General features: G+C 48.9%; 1 protein-coding gene across 15 annotated transcripts in view; it reads left to right on the plus strand.

Moving 5' to 3' along the window:
* EPN2 (epsin 2) overlaps positions 1-25,605 on the plus strand; it is a 119,975-nt gene that overhangs the window by 64,135 nt on the left and 30,235 nt on the right. For 7 of the 15 annotated variants that reach the window (XM_063798910.1, XM_511331.9, XM_054670385.2 and 4 more), the window contains 2 exons: positions 3,337-3,459; positions 4,333-5,097. The exons of 1 other annotated variant lie outside the window; for it this stretch is intronic. In XM_063798910.1, the coding sequence (XP_063654980.1) occupies positions 4,503-5,097 (595 nt within the window). In that variant the 5' untranslated portion in view covers positions 3,337-3,459; positions 4,333-4,502. Of the gene's footprint in view, positions 1-3,336; positions 3,460-4,332; positions 5,098-7,006; positions 7,178-25,605 lie in introns of all 15 variants that reach the window. 7 more of the 15 variants (XM_001154310.7, XM_054670379.2, XM_054670376.2 and 4 more) reach the window with 4 other exon arrangements.

A 25,605-nucleotide genomic window follows, 5' to 3' on the forward strand; every position in this document is an offset into this window, starting at 1 on the left:
TCTTTTGGTTTTTTTCTTTTGAGACAGAGTCTTGCTCTGTCACCCAGGCTGGAGAGCAGTGGTGCCATCTCAGCTCACTCCAACCTCTGCCTCCTGGGTTCAAGCGATTCTCATGCCTCAGCTACCCAGGTAGCTGAGATTCCAGGTGTGCACCACCATGCCTGGCTAATTTTTATATTAGGGTTTTGCCATGTTGGCCAAGCTATTGCTGAACTCCTGGCCTCAAGTGATCCTCCCACATCGGCCTCCCAGAGTGCTGGGATTACAGTCGTGAACCACCGCGCCCGGCCCCTAGTGAGGATTTCTTAGGATTTCGAAAGCTGCTCCTGTCTATAAACTTCAAGAAAATAGCAGGCAGCCATGCAAATTATATAGGCCTTATTTTGTTTTTTTTTACTATAACCAGTATTTTATTATTTTATTAGCTTTTTCCTTTTTCCTGAAGTTTAAGTATTTCAGAGACCATCAACAGATGTCCTTGCAAGTTAGTCTGTTAGAGAAAGCCCCTGCCTTGGTCAACAGCCCCTGTTTCTTAATTGTTTGGAGTTCCTTTCCCAGCTTATGTCTGGGAGGGCAGCGGCAGCTTGGCCCTTGCTCACAGGAATCACTGCCTTTTCTTTGCTGCCAAAGGTCTAGGAGGCTCATTGGGAGCCCTGGCTGGGCCTCACAGCCTCCCTGGGAGGACACTAGGCCCAGCTGGAGGTCTTCTGCTTCCACCCACAAGGTCACCAGATGGGGGAGGGCAGCAGAGCCCAGAGCATTGTTTCTCACTTAGGAAAGTGTTCCTTTTTTTGTTTTTTTTTTTGAGACAGAGTCTCACTGTGTCACCCAGGCTGGAGTGCAGTGGCGCAATCTCAGCTCACTGCAAGCTCCGCCTCCCGGGTTCACGCCATTCTCCCACCTCAGCCTCCTGAGTAGCTGGGACTACAGGCGCCCACCACTAGTAGGCCTGGCTAATTTTTTGTATTTTTAGTAGAGACGGGGTTTCACCATTCACAGGATGGTCTTGATCTCCTGACCTTGTGGTCTACCTGCCTCAGCCTCCCAAAGTGCTGGGATTACAGGCGTGAGCCACCGCGCCCTGCAGGAAAGTGTTCCTTTTTTTTTCTTAGGACATTCTCAACCATTTGAGACCATTTTACTGGGAAGGAGGTGGCCGAAGTCCTCTTTTTTTTCTTTACTTTTCTTTTCTTTTCTTTTTTTTTTTTTTGAGACAGGGTCTCACTCTATCGCCCAGGCTGGAGTGCAGTGGCTATCGCCCAGGCTGGAGTGCAGTGGCGCAATCTTGGCTCACTACAACCTCCACCTCTCGGGCTCAAGCAGTTCTCGTGCCTCAGCCTCCTGAGTAAGCTGGGATTACAGGTGTGTACCACCACACTCAGCTAATTTTTTGTATTTTTAGTAGAGACAGGGTTTCGCCATGTTGCCCAGGCTGGTCTTGAACTCCTGAGCTCAGGCAGTCTACCTGCCTGGGCCTCCCAAAGTACTAGGATTACAGGTGTGAGCCACCATGCCCAGCCAAAGTCTTTGTCAGTGGTGAATCCTAGCTCTGCCCACTTCTCTGAGAAGCTGAAGAGTCATACCTGCTCTACATCAAATGGAACAACAAATTGAAGGGCCTGGTGGTCCCTGGCACATTGTAAGGCTCCTGAACATTAAGTACCTCTGAACATTACTATTGATTTTGACACATATTTGCCCTTTAAGCTGGGAAATATTCATTAAAAATTAAAGTGTTCTTTTTCTTTGTGAGGCCCATCGTATCTTTGCCAGCAGTGAATGTTGCATCGTGAATGAAAAACCTAATTACATCAAATGTGCAGGTCACCGTGCAAAAGTTTTTATCCCTGGTCCTTTCACAGCCTTTGCAGAATATGCCTGCTTTTAGCTGAAGCCCTGTTCTGTGGCTTCAGATAGAGTCAGATTCCTTGACATATTTGAGGATGGAGAGAAGGCCTCTTTGGCCAGAGCAGATGTATGGGTTATTACCAGGGTGAAATTTTATGAGCTGTCCCCTTTTTGTGTGTGGAAAAATCATACAAAGTGCTTTTTCCTATTTTCTCACTTAACAGCAATCAATACAGATAACTTCTGTAACTTTCTCCCCACGTAACAAGCAAGCAGTCAGTTTTGCAGGACACCAGCTAGGTGTCCTTCAGTTCAACTCTGATATTTACCTGGAGATAGCTTCAGATCCCATATGTTGAGGGCTCAGTCCCACAAGAACACTCCCTTCTTCCCAGCAGTGCAAGTCCAGGCCTCTGGAACTTCTGACCAACCAGCTTCAAGTTGAGACCCCTTCTTTGGGTTCAATTAATTCGGTAGAGTGGCTCACATAACTCAGCGAAATTGACTTATATTTACCTATTTATTATGAAGGATATTGCAAAGGATACAGATGAAGAGATGCATAGGCCAGGTGTGGGAGAAGGAGTGCAGAGCTTCCATGCCATACCTCACTGCCACCGTTCAGGAACCTTTGTGTGTTCAGCCATCCAGAAGCTTCCTGAGCCTGTCCTTATGTCTTTTTATGGAGGCTTCATTATGGAGACATGATTGACTAAATGATTGGCCATTGGTGATAAACCTAATCTTCAGTCCGTCTCCCCTTACCGGGACTGATGCTGCCTTGGTCTTTCTGGTAACCAGCCCCATCCTGAAGCTGCCTAGGGACTGCCAGCCCTTAGTCAATCATTCACATGCAAAAAGACATCACTGTGGAGATTCCGAGGATTTTAGGTTTGGAATCCCTGCCAAGTGCCCGGGATGAAGACCGAATACATATTTCACAATAGCAAACCCTTCTTTTTGTGTGATTGTTTGTGATGAGTAGTCATTGCATTTCCTGTGGCTTTTCCTTGCTTCTGCCACCTTTTGTTTACTTGCTTGTTTTTTTGATGTGCCCATTACCCATCTGAGGCTTTAGATGAGGAAGGTAGGAGCTACCTGTTGTTTCTGTGGCAGAAACATCTTGAGAGTAAAGACCACCACAGGAAGAAAGGGAGGTGCAGGTTCTGGGCCTGGAGTGACCTTAGTCAGCTGACCGTGTGATTCCAGGCTTCGGTTCCTCACTTGTATAGTGGGAAAAATAATCCTTCCTCTGAGGGTTTGAGGGTGAGGGGCGGACAGCCAAGCAGGTGGTCAGAATGGTGGGTGGAGCCCCTTGCTTCCTATCCGGGCCCTAGCTGTCCTAATCTACCTGGGGCAATCCCTGGAGACTTCTAGGGCCTCAGTTTTCCCATTTTATAGGTAAGGAACCTTCATCCCCTGCCAAACTGTGGCCTTCTTGAGGGCAGGGACTCTGTTTTTAATCTGTAACATTCATTTATTTAACAGTGTTCATTTCTGTGTCGGGCACAGTGCTAAGTGCTGGGTGCTCACTGGTGGTGAGGCAGATGAAGGTTACCAAACTTGTGGACAGGAGCCTCATATCAGAGACGTGGACCTCACTGTAGCCTGGTAAGTGAGTGTTATCTGGAGGAAGAGAGGGGATAGATGATGTGTTTGGTTGGAGCGAGTTAATAGATAGCCAGGGGTCTCAGTTTTCTTTGTGAAATGAGGGGCTGGGCTATAACCAGATTAGTTTTAAGGCTGTATTAGCTTGGGCCAGATGCTGGAGGCTTCTGAAAGCCAAGTGGAGGTCTTTATCCTTTTTCGAGAATTGCTGTTAGGAATCTTTATAAATTCTTGAACAGGGAAGGTCAGGTGAAAAGTGGTTGTCAAGGAGAATTTTCTGGACATTCGGAGGCACAGTGGACCAAAGCAGTTTTGAAGGTATTGACAGGCATTTTTGAGTTAAGATAGACCTGAAATTAGTCTCTTTCTTGTCCTCATGTGTATTTTTTTTTTATTTAAATAAACTTTAAAAAAATAGAGATGGAGGTATTGCTATTTTGACCAGGCTGGCCTCAAGTAATCCTCCCATTTCAGCTTCGCAAAGTGCTGGGATTACAGGTGTGAGCCACCATATCTGGTCTCACATGTAATTTTAAATCTGCCAAGATCAGCTTCCCCCAGTGTTTCCGATTCTTCCACAGCTGGCTTTTGCCAGGCAGTGAAAAGACAACCCATAAAATAGCCATTCCAGTGGAAGTGTTTTGAAAATAGAGCAATAGTCATGATGTTTACTTCTTTTCTCCTAAAGGCTTAAACTTGAGTGTAAGTTTTATTCATTGTTGACTGGTGATATTGATTTTATCTTGGGTTCGTCCTAAGGAGGCTGGGTATGTCCACTCAGCTCCCCAGTTTTACCCAGTACCTGCTGCTGGACCACAGTCTCCCACCCTCATAGGGGGCTTACGTCGCAGTGGAATGGGTTTTCTCTTTCTCTAGGTCATGGCTTCCAGCTTTTCAAATCTGAGGCTCCAAAGGAGGAAATGACCATTCAGGGATCTTACTCCAGCTTGATTACGGAGACTGAACCTTCATAGGGTGCGCACTTACCAAGGACAGGAAGGTTTCTCTCTTTGAAGGGCTTTAAACTTATAACAAAGAAAATAAAAATGACGACTTCGTCTATCAGACGGCAGATGAAAAACATCGTGAACAATTACTCAGAGGCAGAAATCAAAGTCCGGGAAGCCACCTCCAATGACCCGTGGGGCCCGTCCAGTTCTCTGATGACTGAGATTGCCGACCTGACCTACAACGTGGTGGCCTTTTCGGAGATCATGAGCATGGTGTGGAAGCGGCTGAATGACCATGGCAAGAACTGGCGGCATGTGTACAAGGCGCTGACCCTGCTGGACTACCTCATCAAGACAGGCTCCGAACGTGTGGCCCAGCAGTGCCGGGAGAACATCTTCGCCATCCAGACCCTGAAGGACTTCCAGTACATTGACCGAGATGGCAAGGACCAGGGCATCAATGTGCGTGAGAAGTCAAAGCAACTGGTGGCCCTCCTCAAGGACGAGGAACGGCTGAAGGCTGAGAGGGCCCAGGCTCTCAAAACCAAAGAGCGCATGGCCCAGGTTGCCACTGGCATGGGCAGCAACCAGATCACCTTTGGGCGAGGCTCCAGCCAGCCCAACCTCTCCACCAGCCACTCGGAGCAGGAGTATGGCAAGGCCGGGGGCTCCCCGGCCTCCTACCATGGCTGTGAGTAATGGAAGTGCTTCTCACCCTTTGCCAGAGCAGCAGCAATGGGTGACAGGCAGGGTGGGTGTCCCTGGGCTTAGGGAGTGGTGGCCGCTGCAGAGCTCGCACCTGTCCTCAGTACCCAGCTTTTGGTGGCCCAGGCAAATTGTCCTTGGTCTGGATTGAGTTTTGGTTATAAAGGGACTTTTAGTCCCTTGGCTGCTCTGGTTCAGGGATCTCTAACGCCCTTTGCTGCTCTGGGCCTCATTCTGTACATATGGGCAGAAGGTGGGCAGAGGCAGGTCTTTTCTGCTTCCTTGTCAGAGTGGGTCTGGCAGCAAAGGAGTTGTCCTGCTGCACATACAATGGGGAGTTGACTCTGGTAGCCAGGAGGAAACAAATGCTCTTTCTTGATAATCTTGTTTCTTTAATCTCATATTAAGTGTTTTTCTGCTGACTGAGCTTCAGGTCTCTTGAATGGCTCAGTATTATTCTACTTCAGCAAAAAATCTTGTACAGGTTGCTAGTGTGAACAAGGCCTCCCTGCCAAACATGCAAATGAGAGTTGCTAGTGATCTGGTTGCATGGCTGGGTCTGCATTGAGTTCTGGTTTTGCATGTTGGATTAATTTGGGTCTTTGCCTTATGGTCAGAAGAGGTTTCAGGGAACAGAGTGGAGTTCAGGGCCTGATGGAAGCTGGTCTCTGTGAGTCACATTGGCGTCCTGGCTGTTCATTGGAAGTGGTCCCCCAACAGGTGTTTCTCCATTTTCACAGTGCTATTCCAGCCACAGTGTGGACCCCACACTCAGAGAGACAGGTGGCCCTAGTGGCCTTTGGGGGACAGGGTGAGGATGGAGGTGGGGATTGTAGAAATTATATCTTCTGGCTGCTAAAACAAAAGTGCAGATCCCTAGTAACACTATGTCAGCATAGCAGAAAACTTCTTTTTAAAGGAAGTTGTCTGTAGTTTGACAGACCTCAGTCAACCCTTACTTAGTCAGTGTTCTGTTACCAGACCATTTACTAACATTTCCTGCTTTTGCAGGTTTCAATTTGACATTGTACCGCCACCACTAGCATTTTGAGAAATGTGTTAAATGAGAGATTTGCATATTAAAGTCAGATTTCCTGCTTCTAGGAATTCTGAATTATTACCGAGCTTGGAGCAGGTTAACATATTCTTGTCCCATATGTAGTTGTCATTTTTCTTCTTAGTTTGAACTGTTTTGCTTAAGCAAAGGTTGTGACCTTTGTTAAACCACTTGAAAACAATTTAACCTTAATCTCCAGAAGCCTCAATGCAGGGTTAAATTGCACCAAAACAAATGAAGATTGCCCTTTAAGAAGTGAAATTGTTTTATTTCTCTCAAGGACCGTCTTACCAACCCCCAGAGAGGCTCTCTTTGGATTGAGTTGGTCCCAGCCTGCCTTGACTTCCTCTGTCCCTGTGACTGTGGCTGCGGCTTTGATGCAGGCCAAGGGGAGCTGCCATTCTCTTTATGTGCTTTTCATGGTCATTATTCTCAAGAAGCCAGAGGATGCTAAGCAAGGAGCTGAAACAGCTTCATGTTCCATGAACAATTTGTGGAACTTTGCAGATGCAGGGGTTGGGACAGTGGGGATGCAGGAGCCTGGTTTGATCCACCCCTCCTCCTCATACCGAGTCCAGGGCCTGTAGCCATAGGTCCTGCTGGGCTAAATGATACTGCTGCAGTTCCAGCTGTGATGTTTTTGGTTCCCTCAGACCTTACGCTTGAGCTGCATGTTCAGGGTCAGAATGTGGTCAGTGGGCTTTTCACAGCTTCCACCGCAGTGGGCTGTGGGGTTGACCCCGAGTGGCCTTGGCCCGTACCTCCTGCAGGGGCTGCTGCGCACCCTCTAATGGCGTGTCTCTCTGTGTGTGTGTGTGTGTGTGTCCCTGCCCCACAGCGCCTGAGGCCTCGCTGTGCCCCCAGCACCGCACAGGGGCCCCGCTGGGTCAGAGTGAGGAGCTGCAGCCACTGAGCCAGCGCCACCCCTTCCTGCCGCACCTGGGGCTGGCCTCCCGCCCAAATGGCGACTGGTCCCAGCCCTGCCTCACTTGTGACCGCGCAGCCCGAGGTGGGACGGCGGTTTGCTTTTTTCCTTACTAGAAATGCTGGGCAGCTTGCTGGGGGTGTGCTTGCCATGCCAGTACAGCCAACTCTCTCCCTGTCTCCTCTGGGCCTGGGGGTTTGGCCTCCAGCAGGCCCAGGAGCCCTTTCTTCCTCTCTCCTGGGAGCTTGTGGCCTGGTCGTGCTCCGCTTCCAGGATCACATGTCACTTGCTAGAAGTTCTGTCAAAGGTTTAGCAGGGGAGCTGTTCTTTGGGTAAGGCATGGGGTGATGGCCCATGCTCTCCCCATGCTCCCATTCCCTGACAAACTGGAGGGGGCTCTGCCACCTATCAGGCCCACCCATGGTGGTGGGTCAGACAACTTGGCTTGTTGGACCGGAAATGTGTGATTTAAACCTCACAACACCAGACAAATATAAGATCCTCAGTGATGGTCATTGGAAGCCATTATCCTTAATGCAGTAATGTATGCCTTGCCCTGAATAAAATGGGATTTTTTTTTTTGCTTCCCAATTAACTGCTGTTCTTCCTGAAATCCCTGTTACCATGGAAAACAGAGAGTTAGCTGTACTGTCAATTCTAGGTCACGGTGTTTGAAGATACCTAATTCAATGGGTAACTAAAAATGGGGCTTCTCTTTCTACTAATTAATAATGTATCCTGATCAGAGCCTTACAACTGTAGCAGGTTAAACTGAAAACAGATTTTCACTGTTTCCTACAAGAAAATGCTCTCAGTCTACCATTGGTCCCAAGTGGGGTCTCTGCTACAGGGAAGAAAGGTGTCTGTTCTCTTCTACTCTTCTTACAAGAAGGGGCACGACAGAGAGCTTTTGTGCGACTTCCCTGATAAGGTGACCAGCCTTTATTCAGCCCTGGAAACAGTTACAGTTCATTCATGCCTCATTAATATTACAGCTTGTTTGACTTGGGTATTTGTGTAATAACTATATTTAACTCTAGGATATTTTCCTTCATGTCCCTGTTTTCCCCTAACAGTTTATACAGGATTTTGGCTTCTTCTAAACTGACATTAGAAAACATAAGGAAGGCCAGCTCTGCACTGTAAAGAATGTAAATGATAAAAGCATTCGTTAAAGGGTCACCCAGAGGCATTGGAGTTACATGCCCATTTCACCCCCCCAGATAGTCAGAGGCTGCTGTTCTCAGCAGGTCCCCCGGAACTCTCCATGGAGTTCCCTTTTTGTTTTTCCCATGTTCTACCCATTTGGTAACTGACAAGGTCTGTTTTGAGCCTTGGTGGCCAATTTTGTGTTACCCTGGTCCTCTAGCCCTCCCGCTGGCAAACTGGCTTTCCTGGGACGTTTGCGTGTTAAATACAGCCTGGCAGGCCTGCAGGCTGGCCATCTTCCCCCACTGCGGCTGTCTTTGGCCCTGCCTCTGCACCTTTGCCTGTGCCATTCCGTTCTCTCTGCTTGGATATCGCTCCCACCACCTGCCCCCTGTTCCCCCAACCTGGCAAGTTGCTTAAGGTATCCACCCCGTGTGGATTTCTGTTGTCCTTCAGCCCTGATAGGAGTTGAAGATAAAAATGAGTATTTTTTTCTTCGAAGATTTCTCATGCCCCAGATGAGTTTTGAGCAAACAAGTGTTATATGGATTGCATTTCATCCTTTAACTGTTGGGTGTGGCATCCTCTCCACATCTCACTCCCTCCCCGTCAGAGGGAAGGGGGCTGTCGGAGTCCAGGGCAAAGACCCTGGCCATGTTTCTTCTCTGTTCTTTCTTGATGCTTCACAAAGGGTTGAGTATAAGGTAAGTGCTTAATCTATGCACACCAGTGGATTTGTTTGGAGCACACCTTCTTGGAAATCAGCAGTGGGAAAGTCAGAATGATGCCGGCCATTCAGAAAACTGTCAGGTGAGATGCAGGCTGTGATTCAGGAGAGATGTTTGTGAGGGGTGCATTTGGGACCGCAGACCCCACAGAGGCAGAGGAGGCAGACTGCTCAGAAGCCCTCTTCACATGAGAGCAGCCACAGCCGGGAAGGCCTCTTGTGTGACTGGCGATAATCATGAGGATGTCTGAGGAGAGCTTTCTTTCATGTGCCATATGTCATCTCATCCTCCCTGTGCCCCTCCCTCTCTCTCACCTCCCACATAGATCTGTAGATCTGACCTTGGAAGTCTCTTTAATTGTCCATCTTGTTCCATGGCCTCAATTCAGTGCCAGCCTTCTGACCAATTTCCTGCTGTCATTGTCTCCCAGTCTCACCTACCCTCCATCTTCATAAAGGATGCCCTGGTCCTGAGTCTCAGCCCCTTTAGATGCCAGGCCCTGCAGGGCCATCCCAGAGCCTTTGACGTTGCAGACCTCAGTTGCTTCCACCAGCTGTGTCCCCTGCCCTCAGTCTGGGGGTCCTCCTGTTCCCGCAGAAGCATTCCAGACCTTCCCAGGCCTGCTGACGTCTGCCTGCAGGCACAGCTCTGGGCTTTCCTTTTGAAGCCTGGTCTACCTGCCCTCTGCTCTGTATTTATTGAGTTCCCATGGGGCACCAGGCACTGAGCACAGAACAGAGCCCCTTGCCCTCGTGGAGCTTATATGGTAATAGGAAAGAAAAACACAATATAAATTATTCAGCATGTTATGTAATGAGCGCTCTGGAAAACAGCAAAACAAAAACAGTCTTGCTTGAGTGTCTTTGGGGAGGTAAGAGAGGGTGGCTTGCAGTATGAATGGATCAAGGATTGAAGGAGTGTGGGGGTGAGCCTTGTGGAGGTTGGAAAGAGCCTTCCAGGCAGAAGGGCAGCTGTGCAAAGGCCCTGAGGTGGGAGTGTGCTCAGGGTATTTGAGAAAAGGCAGCCAGTGAGGTGGCGATGAGTGACGGAGCATGGCCAGTGCGTGGGGGTGGAGCGTGGCAGAGGTGGGCCTGGAGGAGGTGTGGGGCAGGGCCTCTCATCTCTATCTGGTTGGGAGCATTCCTTGAATTCCTAGTCCATCCAGACGGGTCCTTTTGTGTCCATGTTTAGATGTTGTGCCGATGTCATTGCTAGGAGCTTTTGAAACACTTTCACTGTGCTTACCTTGCAGACCATGCACTCAGTGGCCCGGTGCTGGGCCTTCTGGGTTTATGTCAGAAATTTCTTTGACTTTCACTCATAGTGAGATGGGGGAAGATGAGGGTTAGGAGGATCCCTTGGGATGTGTATGGGCAAGGTGGGAGCAGGGAGCCAGGTCAGGAGGCCACTGTCCCCATCCAGGTGGGAGATGGTGGGGGTCTGGACCCAGCAGGGCTGCAGAAATCTGGGCAGTGGCCAGGTTCTGGGTATGTTTTTTTTTTTTTTTTTTTTTTTTTTTTTGAGACAGAGTCTTGCACTGTCGCCCAGGCTGGAGTGCAGTGGCACGATCTCCGCTTACTGCAAGCTCTGCCTCCCGGGTTCACGCCATTCTCCTGCCTCAGCCTCCCAAGTAGCTGGGACTACAGGCGCCCGCCACTGCGCCCGGCTAATTTTTTTTTGTATTTTTTGTAGAGACGGGGTTTCACCGTGTTAGCCATGATGGTCTTGATCTCCTGACCTCGTGATCCACCCGCCTCGGCCTCCCAAAGTGCTGGAATTACAGGCGTGAGCCATCGCGCCCGGCCTCATTCTTAAACCCAATGGGGACTTGGTAGAATTTGAAAGCTTTCTTGTGCGCTGTTTCATGAGTATGTCCAGGAAGTCCCCAGGCACAGTGGGCCCTCAGAGGACTCTCTACGGAAGCTGTCTTCATAACAAGAGAACCTCAGGGGTGAACCAGAGTTGTCATGGCCTCAGCCCTGCTTGCCCGGCTCTGGGAATAGAGCTGAAGCATGCACACACACAGACACATGTGCACTTACACCAGACATGTACACACAAAGGAGAGTGTTTTGGTAAGAAGTAGGCATCTGAAAAGGGAGTCCTACACGGGTCTACTTTTGAAAACTCAAAGATGTGGGAAAATATATTGTTAAAAAAAAGAAAAGCCAAACCCAGCCAGCGTGTCAGAAGTGCTTCTGAGGTGGACCTTGGAAGGATCCTGGGCCAGCTGAGGTCTCCTGAGAGTGTGGGAGGTGACAGAGCTCCGAGGTGCAGGGCTGAGTGATGCTGCCAGGAACTAGGGGGGCAGCAGGGCCCGCCCGGGGCTGAGAGGTGGTTGGTGGCCGCCAGCCAGGTATTTCCTAGTGTCAGGCCAGGGATAGCTACCTGTGGGGAGTGTGTCTAGCCCTCAGGGCCCTTCCATTGGGTTTTGGGGATGGACCAGGAATTTGGTGGGAGATGAGACTCATTTGGCATCTTGTTTTGGTGGAACAAATGTGTTCTGTAAGTCAGGGGAGCCCTGCATCTTCGACTGGCAGTCAGTCCCAGGGGCAGAGGCACAGCAGGGCTGTCAGCGTTAGCTTACTCTAGAGAGAGTTAATCTCTTCAGGTGGAAAATTGAGTCATGGAGGAAGCTGATCAGTAACATGAACACACCCTCAGAGGCGGCAGATTTATTGACACATCTATCCAAGTATCAGGTATAAAAGATGCTCGTTCTTGCCACAAGGGCTTGGGTTTTAAGTGGGATTTGAATGTGATTCGTGAAGGCTGTTGAATGGCTGGGCTGCTAAAGTCAGACAGTTGCCCAACACAACCAGAAGGCATCAGGATCACCTCTCCTGGGCCTTTGCCTTCTCTTAGGAGGAGTCCATTTGCTTCTCACAGTTGTCTAGAAGGTAGGCAGGGCAGATGAGGTTAATAAGGAAACTGACATGAACTTGCTCCCCTAAATCCTCTCATTTGTAAGTGAAGAAGCTAGAATTAGAACTGGGATTTTGAAGAACTCTGGTTCTCTTTCCTCTACTTGACAGTTTTTGAAATTGCTTTAAAATTTTTTCTGCAAAATAGGCAAATACAGTGTACACCTATTACAATTTTAAGATTATATGGTTCATCTTATATAATGCTTTTTTCTGTATTATTATTTTTTTCTTTTTAAGATGGGATTGGCTGGGCAGGGTGGCTCACGCCTGTAATCCCAGCACGTTGGGAGGTTGAGACGGGCAGATCACCTGAGGCCAGGAGTTCGAGGCCAGCTTGGCCAATATGGTGAAACCCATCTCTACTAAAAATACAAAAAAATTAGCCGGTCATGGTGGTGGGCACCTGTAATCCCAGCTACTCAGGAGGCAGAGGCGGGAGATTCGCTTGAACCTGAGAGGCAGAGGTTGCAGTGAGCCGAGATCACTCCAGCCTGGGTGACAAGAGCGAAACTCCATCTCAAAAAAAAAAAAAAAAAAAAAAAAAAAAAAAGACAGGGTCTTGCTCTGTTGCTCAGGCTGGAGTGCAGTGGTGTGATTGTGGCTCACTGCAGCCTCTACCTCCCTGGGCTCAAGTGATGCTCTCACCTTAACCTCCTGGGTTGCTGAGACTACAGGTGCATGCCACCATACCCAGCTTTTTTTTTTTTTTACTTTCTGTATTTTGTAGAGGTGGGGTTTTGCCATGTTGCCCAGGCTGATCTGGAACTCCTGGGCTCAAGCTATCCTCTGGCCTCGGCCTCTCAAAGTGTTGAGATTACAGGCATGCAGGCACAAGCCACCACACTCAGCCAGGAATACCTAATTAAACCATTATTTAATTGGGCCCCAGATCTTAAGGAGCTCCTCTGATTGTCAGAATATGGGATTGTTCTCAGAATTGAAACAGTGCTATCAAGGCTGGGCATGGTGGCTCATGCCTATAATCCCAGCACTTTGGGAGGCCGAGGCTGGTGGATCACTTGAGGTCAGGAGTTTGAGACCAGCCTGACCAACATGGTGAAACCCCTGTCTCTACCAAAAATACAAAAAATTAGTCGGATGTGGTGGTGGACGCTTGTAATCCCAGCTACCCAGGAAGCCGAAGCAGGAGATTGCTTGAAGCCTGGGAGGCAGAGGTTGCAGTGAGCTGAGATCGCACCACTGTACTCCAGCCTGGGCAACAGAGCAAGACTCTGTCTTTAAAAAAAAAAAAGAAACAGTGCTATCAAAATTGCTGATTGGGAGGCCGGCTGCAGTGGCCCATGCCTGTAATCCTAGCACTTTGAGAGGCTGAAGCAGGTGAATTGCTTGAGCTTAGGAGTTTGAGACCAGCCTGGACAACACAACAAAACCCCATCTCTACAAAAAAAAAAAAAAAAAAAAAAATTAACCAGGCATGGTGGTGTGCACCTGTAGTCCCAGCTACTTTGTGGGGCTGAGGTGGGAGGAATCGCCTGAGCTCAGGAAGTCCAGGCTGCAGTGAACCAAGATTGTGCCACTGCATTCTAGCCTGGGTGACAAAGCGAGACCCTTTCTCAAAAGAAAAAAAATATTGGGGATTGGGGATTATTGATTAAATGATTGACATTGGTGTGTGCCATAGAAAATGGATCAATACAATATTTACCTGTTTTTTAAGGATCCTTTGTAGTATAGGTAAACAAACTATTGTTTATAAACTGTCAATAAGTGTAGAAGGTTTCTCGATGCTTTAAGGTTGAGTTTAGCAACAGTATGATACATAGTTGTTAGTTTTTGTTTAGTGATACAAGGCAGTTCCTCATTTTGACAGTTGCCTTTTCTTTTTTCCCTAAATCACTAGCTCTCAAGCTTTTAAATCTCCCAAAATGTCCCAAATCCTGGGCCACACCTTTGCCACGCTTCTCAAATGAGAATCTCTGGGAGGGCCCCAGGTACTGCGGTGGCACTGACAGCATTGTACTGGGGGCTGCTGGTTCCCTGTCAGATGTTTTAAGTCAGATTGGCTAGCATAGTCACAGCTGCTGATGGTGTCTATTCATGGATGCTCAGTACAGCAGTTGCTAGTTTCAAATAGCCAACTTCCAGGAGGCATTAAAAAAAAAAATTATATGACTAGAAACAGGAGGGAAGGCATGCAGATAGATTTGTCTTCCCATGGGGAAGTAGGCCATATAAGTTAAATCTCTCTCTGTATCATATCCTTTTTTACTATCTTCAGAGTCTTTTTCACTACCTGAAATTCTCTTATTTGCTTTGTTTTGTCTCCCTGCACTAAAACAAGCTGTTAGAGCAGGAGCCCCGTTCATGCCCCGTGCTGTATCCCTAGTGTCTTTAGCACAACACCTGAACCAGGAAAGGTGCTCAGAACATATTTCATGCATGAGTGCTAAATAAGCCTCTCTTCTCTCTCCTCACCTGAGGTCAGGAGTTCGAGACTAGCCTTGCCAACGCAGTGAAACCCCATCTCTATTAAAAATACACACACACACACACACACACACACACACACACGCAAAATAGCCAGGTGTAGTGGTACATGCCTGTAGTCCCAGCTACCTGGGAGGCTGAGGCAGGAGAATCACTTTAACCCAGGAAGCAGAGGTTGCAGTGAGCCGAGATCGTGCCATTAGACTCCAGCCTGGGTGACAAGAGTGAAACTCCCTCTCAGAAAGAAAAGAAAAGAAAAGAAAAAATACATTTGAAGTCAATTCCAGAAATATAGGAATGCCTTATATATTTGTGTGGTTTCTCGATGCTTTAAGGTTGAGTTTAGCAACAGTATGATTCATAGTTGTTGTTTTTGTTTAGTGATACAAGGCAGTTCCTCATTTTGACAGTTGCCTTTTCTTTTTTCCCTAAATCACTAGCTCTCAAGCTTTTAAATCTCCCAAAATGTCCCAAATCCTGGGCCACACCTCTCCCACACCTCTCAAATGAGAATCTCTGGGAGGGCCCCAGGTGCCGCGGTGGCACTGACAGCAGTGTGCTGGGGGCTGCTGGTTCCCTGTCAGGCTTTAATCAGTTGAAGGGCTCTTCCTCCCCTCTCTCCTCAACTCATGGCCCGTAGCAGTGTCTTTGTACAGAGTTACAGGCAGCTAGGCAACACTCCAACTTGGAGCAGCTTGGAAATTGATATTACACATCAAGTCTCCTCCTGCTGACTGCTAATGGAAAGCTTAGTCCAGCTTAGTCCAGCTTGCGGTGGGATAACCAGAGCCCCTCCCGCGAGTCCACTCTGCGACCTGCTTCTCCAAGTACAGTGAGGGCATGAAGTCATTCATTCTATTTTTTTTTTTTTTAAACTGGGACAGAGTCTCACCCCGTCACCCAGGCTGGAGTGCAGTGGCGTGATCTCGGCTCACTACAACCTCTGCCTCCCAGGTTCAAGCAATTCTCGTGTCTCAGCCTCCCGAGTAGCAGGGACTACAGGTGCGTGCCACCACGCCCAGCTAATTTTTGTATTTTTAGTAGAGATGGGGTTTCATCATGTTGACCAGGCTGGTCTTGAACTCCTGACCTCAGGTGATCCACCCACCTCTGCCTCCCAAAGTGCTGGGATTACAGACGTGAGCCACTGCGCCTGGCTCCTGCTAGATTTTTGGTACAAATGTAATAATGTATGTCCATTCATGATAGTTGGGAAAATGCAAAAAAAAAAGAAATAGAAAAAGAAGAAAAAAATCCTTCAATCTTAACTATAATATGCAAAGACAACTGTTATTCACATGTTGGTGTATTTATTTTTATTTTTATTTATTTGTTTTGAGACAGTGTCTTGCTGTTGCCCAGGCTGGAGCATTGTGGCACAATCATGGCCCATGCAGCCTCGAACTCCTAGGTTCAAACGATCCTTCTACCTCAGCCTTGCCTAGTAGCTGGAAGTACAGGCGCACACCACCACACGCAGCCGAATTTTTAATTTTTAGTAGAGACGAGGTCTTCCTATATTGGCCAGGCTGATCTGGAACTCCTGGCCTCAAGCAATCCTCCTGCTGTGGCCTCGCAAAGTGCTGGGGTTACGGGACTGAGCCATCATGCCTGGCCACGTGTTGGTGTAGTTCCTTCCGGACTTTTTCCCAAGCATTTTCTTTTTCACACTGTGAACGCAACTTTGCATTCCTGCTTTCTGTGTTGTGACATTGAAACAGAAGCATTTTCTGTGGTTCCTACACACCCTGTAAACATTTTAACAGTTGTACATAGTATTCCTCTGGGTGAAGATCCCTAAGTCATCCTTGCCCTGACGTTGGACTGTCAGTCACTCCTCATCTTCACACTGAACAGCCTACAGATTTTAGTGACAGGGCCCTGGCTGCATAGACTGACCACTAGCAGTTGGGATTCACCAAGTTGTGCAGTGTTGTTGTAGCCATCTGTCTGTGGGCAAAGCATGCAGGTTCTTAATCTGGAGAGGAACTGAAGGCCAGGGCAAGACCCACATCCCCAAAAGTGCTGACAGATCTGAATCATAGGTCTGAAAACAAAGCAGATCTAACATTTTATATTATGCAGATAGTATAACAGTATTATGGACATGTCATTCACAACCATGTGACATTTTCAAAACATATTTTCCAAAAAGTTGGTTCATGTGCTCACTTTCTGCGCTCATGTGTGTGAGGGCCAGCCCTAAGCTTTCAGGGGCTTGCAGCTGGTAGCTGAGACCTTGTTTTTGGTGGGCCCCATTTAAGAGAGGCAGACATACCGACACCGTGTGGCGCTGGGTGCGGGGGAAGGTGGTGTTCAGGCAGGCAGTGCAGAGTGGCTGTAAACTATGGAGCTGCTGTAGCCCTTCACTTGTCATCATCCCCAGTTTGCGAGGGAGCATGAGGCCAAGGGCAAGCCACTGGGGGGCCTAAACTAGGAGGGCAGGAGCAGTGACCTTGGTGCACTTGGCCACAGAGGGTGCCCATGAGAAATAGGACAATTATGCAGTTTGATTTTTTTGAAAAAATCTAACTCTATGCATTTTCCATGTTGCTAGATACTTAGTTATATTTATCGATTCATTTATGTATTTTGTTTTGTTTTGTTTTTTTGAGACAGAGTCTCACTCTGTCACCCAGTGGCACGATCTCGGCTCACTGCAGCCCTGCCTCCTGGGTTCAAGCGATTCTTCTGCCCCAGCCTCCCGAGTAGCTGGGAGTACAGGTGCACGCCACCATGCCCAGCTAATTTTTGTATTTTTAGTAGAGATGGGGTTTCACCATATTGGCCAGACTGGTCTTGAACTCCTGACCTCGTGATCTGCCCTCCTCGGCCTCCCAAAGTGCTGGGATTACAGGCGTGAGCCACCACGCCCAGCCTCATTTATGTATTTTTAATTTATTTTTATTTATCTTTTTGAGACACAGTCTTGCTCTTTTGTCCAGGCTGGAGTGCAATGGCACGATTTCTGCTCACTGCAACCTCCGCCCCCCAGGTTCAAGAGATTCTCCTGCCTCAACCTGCCGAGTAGTTGGGATTATAGGTGTGTGCCACCATGCCCAATTAATTTTTTGTATTTTTAGTAGAGACGGGGTTTCGCCATTTTGGCTAGGCTGGTCTCAAACTCCTGACCTCATGTGATCCTGCCCACCTCAAGGTCAGCTTCCCAAAGTGTTGGAATTATAGGCGTGAGCCACGGCTCCCAGCCTATTTATGTTTTTTTTTAGAGTTGGGGTCTCGCTATATCACTCAGGCTGGCTGGAGCGGTGTTGTGATTCTACCTCACTGTATCTTCAAACTCCTGGGCACAAGGGATCTTCCCATCTCAGCCTCTTGAGTAGCTTGGGACTACAGACACCCGCTACCGAGCCCAGCAACGCTTAGTTTTAAAGGTTAAACCTTTGGCAGCTTACTTAATTTAACTTGGAGAAGTTGTAACTTGTAAAATGGACGTAACCATAGTGCTTCTCTCCCGGGTTATTGTGTACATTACATATGCTAATAATGTATGCACTTCACATACCAGCTTGCACACAAGAAATGCTCCAGAAGTGGCCCTGTCACTGTTAATTCTTATGATCAGACTTGTTTCAGATTTTCACCAGTGTAAATAATGCTGTGGTAAACTTCTTTGAACAGAAAGCTTGTTTTTTTCTTTTTTTAAGGATTCTTTGGATTATTACTTCAATGTGGAATTCCCAGAAGTGAGATTAGTGGGAAAAGTGTATGAACATTCTGTTTCTTGAAGCATGACAAATGTTTTCCAAACAGACTGTTTCCAAACAAATGCTTTCCCCCCAGCAGTGAAGGAGAGTGCTCAATTGGGAGCCCCTGAGCCCACAGCAGGTGCTATAATTTTGTAATCGATTATTTCCAATTGAATAGATGAAAATTACTATCAGAATACTAATTTTAAAAATGAGTTTCCTGTTTATAAGTATTACTCTAAGAAATTGTTGCAGGCATTTAACTTCTTTGAAGTTTATGGTTGAATTAAAAAAGAGATAAATGATTATCTTTGTTGAAGTGCCCGCTCACCTCAGCTGGCACTGCCTGGGCTTCAGAACCCCTCCTCCCACCCTGGCTTACGCCTGGAGAGCTGGGGGTGGCTCAGGGTGAGGCTGCAGGTCCTCTTTTCCTTACTGCTGGTCCCCAGCTATGATGAGACCCCTGCCCCAGCACTCTACCTAGAGAATGACAGGCTGTAGCTTTGTTACTTTCACTATGGACAGAAGCAGCAGGAAGCTCAGGGACTCCTGAGGTAAATGACAGTGAGAAAAAGCTGCTTAGTGTTTTGGCTAAGTCCTTCCTTTCCCACCCAACAAGCTGGTGCTCTTACTGTAGGAGAGAGTTTAATAACAGCCCGAAGAGAATGGCACAACTTGCTTTTTTCTGACTGAGGATGGGATTTGACTCATGCAGACAAATGAATGGACTGCCTTTTGTCTCTGCTTTACCCTCCTGCCTCTTTCACCAGCCCTGCATTGGGGCCATAACGTGGTCATTGTTGGGGCTCTCCCTTTTTTCACCTGGTATTTCAGCTTCCTTCTCTGTAAACTGAGGCAGCGGTACCAGTGTTGCAGAGGGGTAGTGGAGAAGTTACAGCCATTATTTGTTTTCACCAGAAACTAAACTTGACCATTATCTGATGGGTGTTTGAGCACCTACTTTGTGCCAGAAGTAAAGCTGACGTGGCCCCTGCTTTCTGCCCACTTGGGCAGATGGCCGGCTGGAAGCAGTTGAACGGATTAGAACATGCAGCTACAGGTGATCAGGGCTGCAGCCTAGGTGCCACCTAGCTGCCCCATGGTTCCGTGGTGGGCAGGTCTATGCAAATCTACCCCCAATGTCCGGAGAAGCGGAGGGGCCAAGGAAGGAGGCTGACAAATCCAGTTTCTTAGAAAGAAACAGGGACTTAGGAGCAGAAGCCATGTTTCTCTCAGGAAGTGGTGAGACAAGGTGTCAGATCCCACGCCATTAGCCCCCAGAGCCAGGGCTTATATGCCATAGGGAAGGAGTGGTTCAGAAAGAATGTGTAGGATATTTGAAGTATGATAACATTAAGGTAGTTTGACCTAAAGATAGGATTTAAGGTAAGTATGTGCTCTTACATAAAAACAATAAACTGTAAATCTTCTTTTTCTTTTTTTTTTTGAGACAGATTCGCTCTTGTTGCCCAAGCTGGAGTGCAGTGGTGCAATCTCGGCTCACTGCAGCCTCCGCCTCCCGGGTTCAGGCGATTCTCCTGCCTCAGCCTCCCAAGTAGCTGGGATTACAGGCGCCTGCCACCACGCCTGGCTAATTTTGTATTTTTAATAGAGACGGGGTTTCTCCATGTTGGTCAGGCTGGTCTCGAACTCCTGACCTCAGGTGATCCATCCGCCTTGGCCTCCCAAAGTGCTGGGATTACAGGCATGAGCCACCGGCACCCGGCAAACTGTCAATCTTGGAGGCCTTCCTGGAACTGGGATTAATCAGAAGCCAGCATGGTGAATTAGCCTCCAAGATGGAGCTGCTTTGGCCTCCACATCCACCAAGTGCTCCCTGTGCGCCAAGGCCAGCTCCAGGTATCAAGGTGTTAAGTAACAAAACGGATGGACCCCCTGCCCTGTGGAGCTCCCAGTCTGATGAGAGACTGGCCTGATAACACAGCCAGGGGAGGCGCAGTGAGAAGGTGGCCTTAGAGCTGATACTTAGGGATGAGGATGCGGTTCTCCTTCCCATTCGAGGACCACGAGCAGCATACACAGTGTGAGGGAGCAGCGGGCAAGCAAAGGCTCGAGGCAGGAAGGAGCCTGCGTGGCAGGTGCCGGGGGAGGATGGGAAGCGAGCAGGGCCCAGTGTTACTTGGCTAACTGCTGTGTCACCCCAGTCTCTGCCTCCATGGTCCCATGGCAGTCTCCCCTGGTGTGTCTGTGTTTCTCTCTCTTCTAAGGACACTGGTTCTATTGACTCTAGGGCCCACCTTGCTCCAGTATGACCTCATCTTCACTAATTATATCTTCACTAATTACATCTGCAGCTACCCTGTTTACAAATAAGGTCATGTTCTTCATCCTACTTTACGGGGGACCCAGTTCTGCCCATAACCCCTGGTCAGAAGAAGGCACTGTAAGTGCTGAGTCCACACCATGTGGCAGCATGACACACTAGCTGATTCAGGAACCAGGTGTCATACATAGGATCCCAATTAAATGTGTCCAGACTCTGGCCACTTCTCATCCCCTTCATAGCTACTTTTCTGGCCCAAGTTCCCTAGACCAGTCAAGTGGCATCACTGCCCCACTTAAGACTCTCCAAAGCACCTCTGACGGCTTCTGAACCCCCACCACTCTTTGGTCATGTGCCCTTGGGTGCCTCTGCTGACACTAGCCTCAGAGCCTGTCCCCTGCTCTCAGAACAGAAGTGCCCCTGCCCTTTTGCCGGCCCTTCCAGGGCTCTGTGCCATCGCCTCCTGTCAGAGCATAGCTGAGCAAGCTCTCCTCTTCCCCACCCTGCCCTGCCCTGTCCCTCCTTTTTAGATGTGTTTATGGTCTCTCCTTACTAGAACACAAGCTCATGGGAACAGGGACTTTCCTCAGGCCTAGAGGAGGCCCTGCTTGGTGTGGGTGTGCGCATGTAACTGACTGAGGGTGCAAAGCCCCTTTAGGGTGCTAGGAGCAAGCGTGGGGCATAGGTCCTGAGTCTTGGCTCTGAGTTCTCATCCTGCCCCTGGGCGGCTGTGAGCCGCAGCCATTTACCCTCTCTGGGCCCCGGTGTCCTCATCAGTGGGAAGGGTTGGTAATGAAGAGCCAGACCTTCAGGGTCAGACTCCACCTGCCCCAGCTGGGTGGCCTTGGGACAGTCACTGCACCCCTAGGCCTCAGCCTGGACTGTAAGTGGGGCAGCACCCCCTTATGGATGGAGGGTTCCTCGAGAGACAGTGTTGCACAGGCAGTGGGTGATTTTCACATCGCTTCTTGTTCGTTCCCCACAACAACCCTGGGAGACGGTTTCCCGTCCCCATTCTGCAGATGAGAAAACAGGCACTGAGAAGGTAATCACCTAGGCCAGGGGTCCCCAACCTCCGGGCCACAGACCCAAAGCTTCATCTGTATTTATAGCCGCTCCCCATCACTTGCATTACTGTCTGAGCTCCACCTCCTGTCAAATCAGCAGTGGCATTAGATTCTCATAGGAGCGCAAACCCTATTGTGAACTGCACATGTGAGGGATCTAGGTTGTATGCTCCTTATGAGAATCTAATGCTTGATGGTCAGTGTTTCCCATCACCCCCAGATGGAACTGTGTAGTTGCAGGGAAACAAGCTCAGGGCTCCCACTGATTCTATATTATGGTGAGTTGTAGAATTATTTCATTCTATATTACAATGTAATAATAATAGAAATAAAGTGCACAATAAATGTAATGTGCTTGAATCATCCTGAAACCATCCCCGACCCCACCCCTGGCCGTGGAAAAATTGTCTTCCACTAAACCAGTGTCTGGTGCCAGAAAGGTTGGGGACAGCTGACCTAGGCCAAGGTCATGCATTAAGAAGTGGTAGAGCCCAGATCTGAGCCCAGGCATGGACTTGAGGGCCCGTGCTCTCGTCTGCCACACTGGGCTGCTCTCTCAGGCTGATGACACTCGGCCTGGGGTCAGGCCCAGGTGGGAGAAGCACATAGGGCAGGGAGGAAGAGTTCCCTATGGGCGAGTGTCAGAGACGGAAGCGCACTACAGGCATCCACACCAGAGTGTGTGGCTTTCCTGGGTGGAAGCACAAGAAAATGTGAACAGCTGTTTCCTCTGGGGAGAGCAGTGGGGCAGGATGAGAGGAGTAGCTCTCACTTCCTTTTATGCTGAAATATTTGAGAATAAGTTGTGGGTATCCTCACATTACTCCCCTAAATGCTTCAGTACACATCTCTTCCTGGAGAGTCCCACAGCCACTGTCACACACACAGTCACACACCTCACAAAATGGGAAATTAGCAGCAGCATCTCACGCTGAGGTCATGGTCACATTTTTCCAGTTGTCTGAAAGTGTCTTGCTGCTGATCAGCCTAATGTGAGTCCACCCCAGGACCCCAGGCTGAGTCTGGCCATCCTGTCCCTGCAGTCTGTGTCATGGCAGCATGTTCTCCATTTCTCCGGGCCAGCCTTCCTTCGGGATGTCTGTCCCTGGCCTGGATCTGTCTGCTGCCTCTCACCATGCTCAGCCTGGCCCTCACCCTGAGCTTCCTGAGAACCAGAATCACGGCTAGAGTCTGGATTCTGTGCACATCAGCATTTTGCTGGGACTGTCATGGATGGGGGTATGACGTCACCTGACAGGCAGCCCTCCCACCACTGATAGTGCCAGCGTTGGCCACAGCACAAAATAACTTTGTGGTTTGTCCCTGTGTTGTAAAGTCACATCCACCTTGTGGCTGGACAGTGATCTGGCTGTGGTCATGCTTCATTGCATTTTTCATTATACACCTTTTTGTCTTTTGTATCACATATATATATATATGTTCCTGTTAAATATTACCTGGTGTAGGCCGGGTGGGGTGGCTCACGCCTGTAATCCCAGCAGTTTGGGAGGCTGAGGCAGGCAGATCACGAGGTTAGGAGTTCAAGACCAGCCTGGCCAACATAGTGAAATCCCGTCTCTCCTAAAAATACAAAAATTAGCTGGATGTGGTGGTGCGTGCCTGTAGTCCCAGCTACTCAGGAGGCTGAGGCAGGAGAATCGCTTGAACTCGGGAGGTGGAGGTTGAAGTGATCTGAGACCACTCCATTGCACTCCAGTCTAGGTGACAGAGTGAGACTCCGTCTCAATAAATAAATAAATAAATAAATAACCTGGTGTAATCTGAACTTAACTTTTTTATAATTTGCCTCGTTAGACTAAAAGCAGCCTTCCCAGCATCTCCCTGCGAGGAGGTAAAGTAAGGGCCTTGGAGGCTCTCCTGTGTTGAGAAGTGGCAGGAACGTCCTCAGTAGCCAAGGTCATTGCTGATTCAGGAAGTGGCCCCTGGAACCACAGGATGATGTCACCACATTGAGGAAGCGTTTCGCTGCTGTTCAGTAACAAGGAAGGAACTTAGCTGAACTAGAGAACTGTGAACTAGAGAACTGGCCACTGGACAGTGGACGCTGACCCTGTGCTCAGTGCTGGCTCCCTAGCCCCTCCCTCGAAGTAGGTCAGCCCAGCAGAAAGCAACCCCAGGCCTGTTCCTCGGAGGCCTGGGAAGGGCCACGCTTTCTGTGTGTGACGTGGAGGTTGGGGTGTCTGAAGGAGCTTAGCACTCAGGTGGTCTGGTCCCCATGGATGGAGGAAAGAGCACCAGCTCAGGACAGGGCTGGAATCCACAGGGAAGAGCCAACTGCATCCCAGCACTCCTGACCCCTTGGTAGGTCAGTTGTTTACCTCCTCCCACAGGCCCCACTGTCTTCATTTCACTGATGTGGGAGCAGAAGCTCAAAGAGGTCAGGCTATCACATGGACTCCCACTGCTTGTCAGCGGTGGGGACAAGATTTGTCCGTCCAGTGCTCTTTCCACTATCTGGTCTTCCCTTGGCTGACATGCACAGGGTGTGAGAGGTGGTAGCAGTGCTTGGGCCCACATGGGGTCTTCTCACGCCCCTAAGGCCTGGCAACCTTTCATTTTTTCTGAGTTGTCAGACATGCCTGTGTACCCAGCATTGCCACACCAGGCCCAGGGACATAGGAAAACCAGGACCTCACCCTGCCTTCTCCACAGGGTCTGTGACGCTCACGTACCTGTGCAGTCATGCTGCCCACTGCACAGAGCCATTTGATGGTAGAATCCTGTCCCATGTGCTGTAAAATGTAAAAATATACTTTGGTTTTTTTTTTGTTTTTTTTTTTTGAGACAGTCTTGCTCTGTTGCCCAGGCTGGAGTGCAGTGGTATGATCTTGGCTCGCTGCAACCTCCACCTGCTTAGTTCAAGTGATTTTCATGCCTCAGCCTCCTGGGTAGCTGGGACTACAGGCATGTGCCACCACACCCAGCTAAATTTTGTATGTTTAGTAGAGACAGGGTTTTGCCCTCGTTGGCCAGGCTGATCTCGAACTCCTGGCCTCAAGTGATCCACCCCCCTTCGGTCTCCCAAAGTGCTGTGACATCATTACAAGCATGAGCCACCATGCCTAGCCTACATTTGTGGTTTTTGTACTTGCCACTTTCTTTCTGTTTGACCTATCCATGCAGATTAGAGGAGGCTTTTTAATCAGCACTATGTGACTGGCAGATGCTGCTTCCGTACTTTCTAGGAAAATTGCAAAATGTAGCTGATAAGAATCAATTTCCTGTTTTTCTACCAACTCGATTGCCTTCTTTCACAGTTACCTGAAAGTGGCCCACTGAAGCATCTTTATTAGAAAATCTTTCACCCTTTGTTTTAGGAGCGCATTTGGGAAAGGGTGTCTCTCCCCCAGCACAGAGTACAGGCACCCAGGCTCTGCCGGGCAGTCCCTGGAGCAGACAGGGTGGACTCGAGTGGGAGAGACCCTTGTCTGCCTGAGTTGGGAGAGTTTTCTTGGTCTTCTTTTTAGATTGTATTTTGAGGGAAATGTTGGGCTTTTCTAGCCTTCCTACTCAGCCTCTCCCCCTTAGGCTTTTTCTCAGCTGGTGTGACAGACTGGAAAGGATAGAAATAAGGCCTACCTGTGGTTACAGTTCTTGACCACAGCAAGTGAAGACTTGGAGCTCTTCCAGTGGGGTTCATAATGCAAAAGGCCGCCTTCCTGGGAGAAGGTCCGTGCATTTGATGTGACTTTAGTGATGAGCTTAAACTAACAATTCCCGTTCTTCCTTCCAGTGAGTGTCTGGGAAAGCAACCTGCAACAATGAGAGAATGGCACATCCCCCAGCACTTGCTTTTTCCCTTGGTCCCTGTGAGCTCTGAACCTTCAGATCCTCAGAGCAGAGCCAAGGCCAGGCTCAGGTGGTCAGAAGGGCCCATTCAGGCCTGTCTCACAACGACGTCTGTGTTCACTGTCATGTGCCTGGGCACAAGAGGCCCTTTGTGGAGCTGAGTTGCTGTCACCAAGGCAAGAATATCTCTGCTGGAATCCTCCCTCGAAGCTCAGTCCCGTTGTGTGTAGCTCAGCTGATGTTCAATGGTTGGTGGCCAAGAATTCTGCCATCTGCAGAACTGAAAGCTGTACATCCGTTTATGAAAACCACAACATTCAGGGGAATACCCATTGTCTTTAATTTCCACATTGATGTGACGAGCTATGATGTGGTGAGCCAGTATGTGCCAG

This window comes from Pan troglodytes, chromosome 19, assembly GCF_028858775.2.
Source record: "Pan troglodytes isolate AG18354 chromosome 19, NHGRI_mPanTro3-v2.0_pri, whole genome shotgun sequence".
Taxonomy (NCBI): Eukaryota; Metazoa; Chordata; class Mammalia; order Primates; family Hominidae; genus Pan; species Pan troglodytes.